General features: G+C 32.3%; 1 protein-coding gene across 1 annotated transcript; it reads left to right on the plus strand.

Annotated features, from left to right (window-relative positions):
• The first annotated feature begins 3,009 nt into the window (after positions 1 to 3,009).
• On the plus strand, positions 3,010 to 4,044 carry LOC110933255 (F-box/kelch-repeat protein SKIP11). The gene has a single exon (XM_022176484.1). The coding sequence runs from the start codon at positions 3,010 to 3,012 to the stop codon at positions 4,042 to 4,044; it is 1,035 nt and encodes a 344-aa protein (XP_022032176.1).
• Positions 4,045 to 4,244: the final 200 nt, after the last annotated feature.

Raw genomic sequence — 4,244 nt, forward strand, 5'->3', positions numbered from 1 at the left:
GAAGTTCTATAAAGCGGGTTCGCTATTCAATCTATTTTAAACCATCCAATTCAGTAAGTTACATCTTTCAAATTCCACTAAAAAAGAAGATTTAGTATTAAAAACTATGTGTTTTAGTATTGTTTGTTGCTTTACAAAGTTATTAAGTAAATGTCGGCTCATTGTTTTAGTCCATTTCTATAAAAGAAACCAGTTTTGATTAACAATCAAATTCTATATCATTTCCATCGAATGAATTGCTTTTTGTAGTGTGAATAAACTAGCTAATTTACATTATTACGTTTTAAATTTGTCTTTTCCAATAATGTTTAGAAGAACATTTTTCAGCTTTTTAGCTTCTGTTATAGATCAACAAGCATATCAATAGTTCCAGTAAATTATAAAAAGAAAAATGTGCTTCTGTTATGTCCTTACCTTTACCTATAAAGGTGTTATTATGCTTTATATATTCAACTAGTTCCTAATTGCTGATTTAGAAAAAAATAAAACTCTTAGTTCAAAGACTATAAAACTTATTTATACATATCACATTTAGTTATATAATTAAAATATTTTCTTGTGCCTATATTTTTTTTTCTTTTTACAAAATGTGAGGTATTGAACAGAAAAATAGTAATAACGAACAGAATTTGAAAAAAAAAACTTACATCTTTTTTGTGTGTTTTTATTGGTTTGGGGAAAACATATACATTAATGCATATGCGAAATGTAATATTCAAAAAGCACATATAAAGTTAAATGAAGTTAAATTGAAATACACTTGACAAAGTAGAGGAGTGACAACTTTACACAAACAATGGTCAACACTTTCCTTATTCTCTCTGTATCCTATATGATTAATAAAGAAAAAAGAGAACAGTTATATTAAAATATTTTGAGAAAAAAGTTTCTTATATTCAAATTCAACCCATATTATTCGATAATCTAGCATCAACTAAAATTTGTATTTTATTGTGGAAAATTTCATTATGAAAATGGCGGATTTTGAGTTAATTATATTTAATGAGACATTCTTATTTACTCTATTTTGTCCTCACTATATGTAACTTAGCGCATTTCATTTCCAATTAGATAGATATAAATTGCCTTGCAACACATTGTTTTGTGCCATGGTCAGTAAATTATCTACATGCCATACACTAAATAACACTTTGTATCACTGAAAAAGGAATTTCTTACTTTATAATCTAATTTGTACGGATTTGTTATCATTAACTTTTTCAAGTACATGAGTGTTTTTTTATGATTTACTTACAAAAGAACAGACAAGGTCACCGTGATTGCTTTCTATGAACCGTGAAATCACATTATAATATATACTCAAACTTACAAAGAACTATAAAAAACTAAATAATAACACAATAAAAGAAAAAACACAATTCACTTTATGCCTCAAAGTATATCTCTCTCAATAGGAATTGCATAACTACAAGCACACATCTCATTAAAGATTATTACAATACTTAGGGGGCTCTACACCAACATGCAAGTTGGTTGTACAACTAGAATCAATCTAAACTGTTAATTCTAAGGTTTTAAAACCAATAAGAACCATTGTTCCTAAGAACATATTGTGTCATGAAAAACTATTCTATTTAGTTATCAGGAAAACAAAGTATAAGTTTTTGTGATTGTATCTTATTTACTCTATTTTGTCCCCACTTAATTTTGGTAACTTAGCCCGTTCTAGTTCTAATTAGTTAGATTTAAATTTCCTTGCAAAGCATTCTTGTAGCATGCTCATTAAATTAATTACAAGCTATACGCTAAATCACAATTTGTATGGTAGAAAAAGGAATTTTATAATTTACAATATCATTTTGTATGGTTTAGATTTTTTTTACCATTTAACTTTTACAAGTACATATGTGTCTTCTGATTTGCTTACTCAAGAACCAACATGGACACCATGATTGCTAATAAATGTGAAATCACATTTATTAATATACACTTAAACATACAAAGAAAAGTAAGAACACTAATCATTAGCACAATAATAAAAACATTTCACCTCAAGCCTCAAAGTATAACTACAAGCACACATCCCATTAGAGATTATTACAATACTTAGGGGGCTCTCCACCAACATTCAATTTAGTTGTACAACTAAAATCAATCTAAATTGTTAATTCTAAGGTTTTAGAAGCAATAAGAACGAACATAATGAGTCATGAAAAACTATTCTCTTTAGTAACAAGGAAAACATAGTACAAGTTCTTGTGATCGTATCCGCATCTGTCTTCAAAATCTTGTAATTGTACTGGAACATGGTGTGCGCACTACTTGGAACTCTCACAAATCTTTACTAGTGAACATTTGTTCTTCAGTGACAATTGAACCTAGGTAGTGAACTCTTTATCCGCATTAAAACTTAAACATCAACACCGAACATGAATTTCATTATTGAGTAACTCACCTGCATTGAAACTTCTTCGTCGATACCAACCTTTATTTTTATTCAATAATCTAGCATCAGTTAAGATTGTATTTTGTTGTTAAAAATTAATTCTTTAATGGAAATGGCGGATTTTGATTAAAGTTATATACTTTGAGGCGTTCTTATTTGCACTAATTTGTCCTAACCTAATTTTGGTAACTTAACTCATTCCATTTCTAATTAGCAAGATATGGTTTTTCTTTTGCAACTCACTGTTTGGGTCATTCCCGTTGAATTAGTTACAAGCAATATACCAAATCACATTCTGTATCGTAGAAAAGGGAATTTTATTATTTATAAGGTTTAGAATTGTTATCCATGTAATTTTTGCAAGTACATTGGTCTTTTTTCTGTTTTATAAACTATTATTTTTTAGAGTTCAACAAACAAGCACACTAATAGTTACCTTAAATTTTAAAACAGAATAGATGTGGATTATTATTATTATGTAACTATACAAGTTCGTTAGTTGTTTCCTTAAAATGGTGTCGATTATCATAATATGCATGCTCAAGGTGCTTAATATGACTGTAATCTTGTAGGTGATCAAGGAAACGGAACAAGGTTTGGATATGAGTTCGTTGATCCATGTCATCGGTCGTGACCTCACAATGAAAAGTCTCATGTGCCTGCCAAGATACAACTATGCTCGCATCGCGTCACTAAACCGGAGTTTTCGTGAGCTCATTAGAAGTGGTGAACTTTATAGGCTAAGAAGCGTTCATCAAGTAATTGAACATTGGGTCTATTTTTCTTGTGACCCATTGAAGAGGGAAGCTTTTGATCCTGTCAACGAGAAATGGATGAATCTACCCCTGATGGATACTGACTTAGGCTTCCAGTTCTCGGATAAAGAGTCCATGGCAGTTGGCACAGACCTGCTGGTTATAGGAAATGATATGCTTGGTCCGGATATCTACAAGTACAGTTTATTAACAAATTCATGGTCACAAGGGCTGCCAATGAATGAACCCAGATGGTTGCTTGGGTCGGCCAGTTTTAAGAATATTGCAATCTTTGCAGGTGGTGTGGATCGAAATGGAAAGATCATGGATGCGGTAGAAAGTTACGACAGTGAGACAGGGACTTGGAAGACACTTCCTAGTATGATTAAGCCGCGGAAATTGAGTTCTGGGGTCTTTATGGATGGTAAGTTTTATGTAATAGGAGGGATTAGCATTAATGATTCAAATCCATTGACATGTGGAGAAGAGTATGATCTGGATACCCAAAAGTGGACTGAAATTCCCAACATGTCACGTGGTGGTGGCGCACCTGGAATGGCTCCGCCGCTGCTTGCAGTGGCAAGCAATGAGTTATATGCTGCTGATAGTGCAGCAATGGAACTGAAGATGTATAGCAAGAAGAACAAAGAATGGGTTGCTATTGGAAGGTTGCCTGAAATAGCACACAGTAGGGATGGTTGGGGTATTGCATTTAGAGGATGTGGGAATCGTGTCGTCATCATTTGTGGTCCTAGAGATACCCAGAATAGATATATAGAGATATATTCATGGGTCCCTAGCGAAGGGCCACCACAGTGGATGAGGTTTGGCTGGAAAAGTAGTAATAACTTTGTCTTCAATTGTGCTATAATGGGCTGTTAAGCTGAGAAGAAATCTGGTCAAAAAATCTTCTTAATCTTTCAAAAAGCTAAGTGAACTGATGTGGCTATTTTGTCGAATGATTGTGAGAAAATCTAGGGTTGTTTTTTGTTTGTTTGTTGTCTTGTCAGAAACTTGTGGGAATTATCGTTTGTGGGAAACTTGTGGGAGTTCTCCTAGTTATGAGTACTTTTAATCAATCT

Source organism: Helianthus annuus, chromosome 4 (genome assembly GCF_002127325.2).
Source record: "Helianthus annuus cultivar XRQ/B chromosome 4, HanXRQr2.0-SUNRISE, whole genome shotgun sequence".
NCBI lineage: Eukaryota > Viridiplantae > Streptophyta > Magnoliopsida > Asterales > Asteraceae > Helianthus > Helianthus annuus.

Excerpts from the sequence above, each read along its gene's own strand:
- LOC110933255 (XM_022176484.1), top strand. The coding sequence starts at position 3,010 with ATGAGTTCGTTGATCCATGTCATCGGTCGTGACCTCACAATGAAAAGT.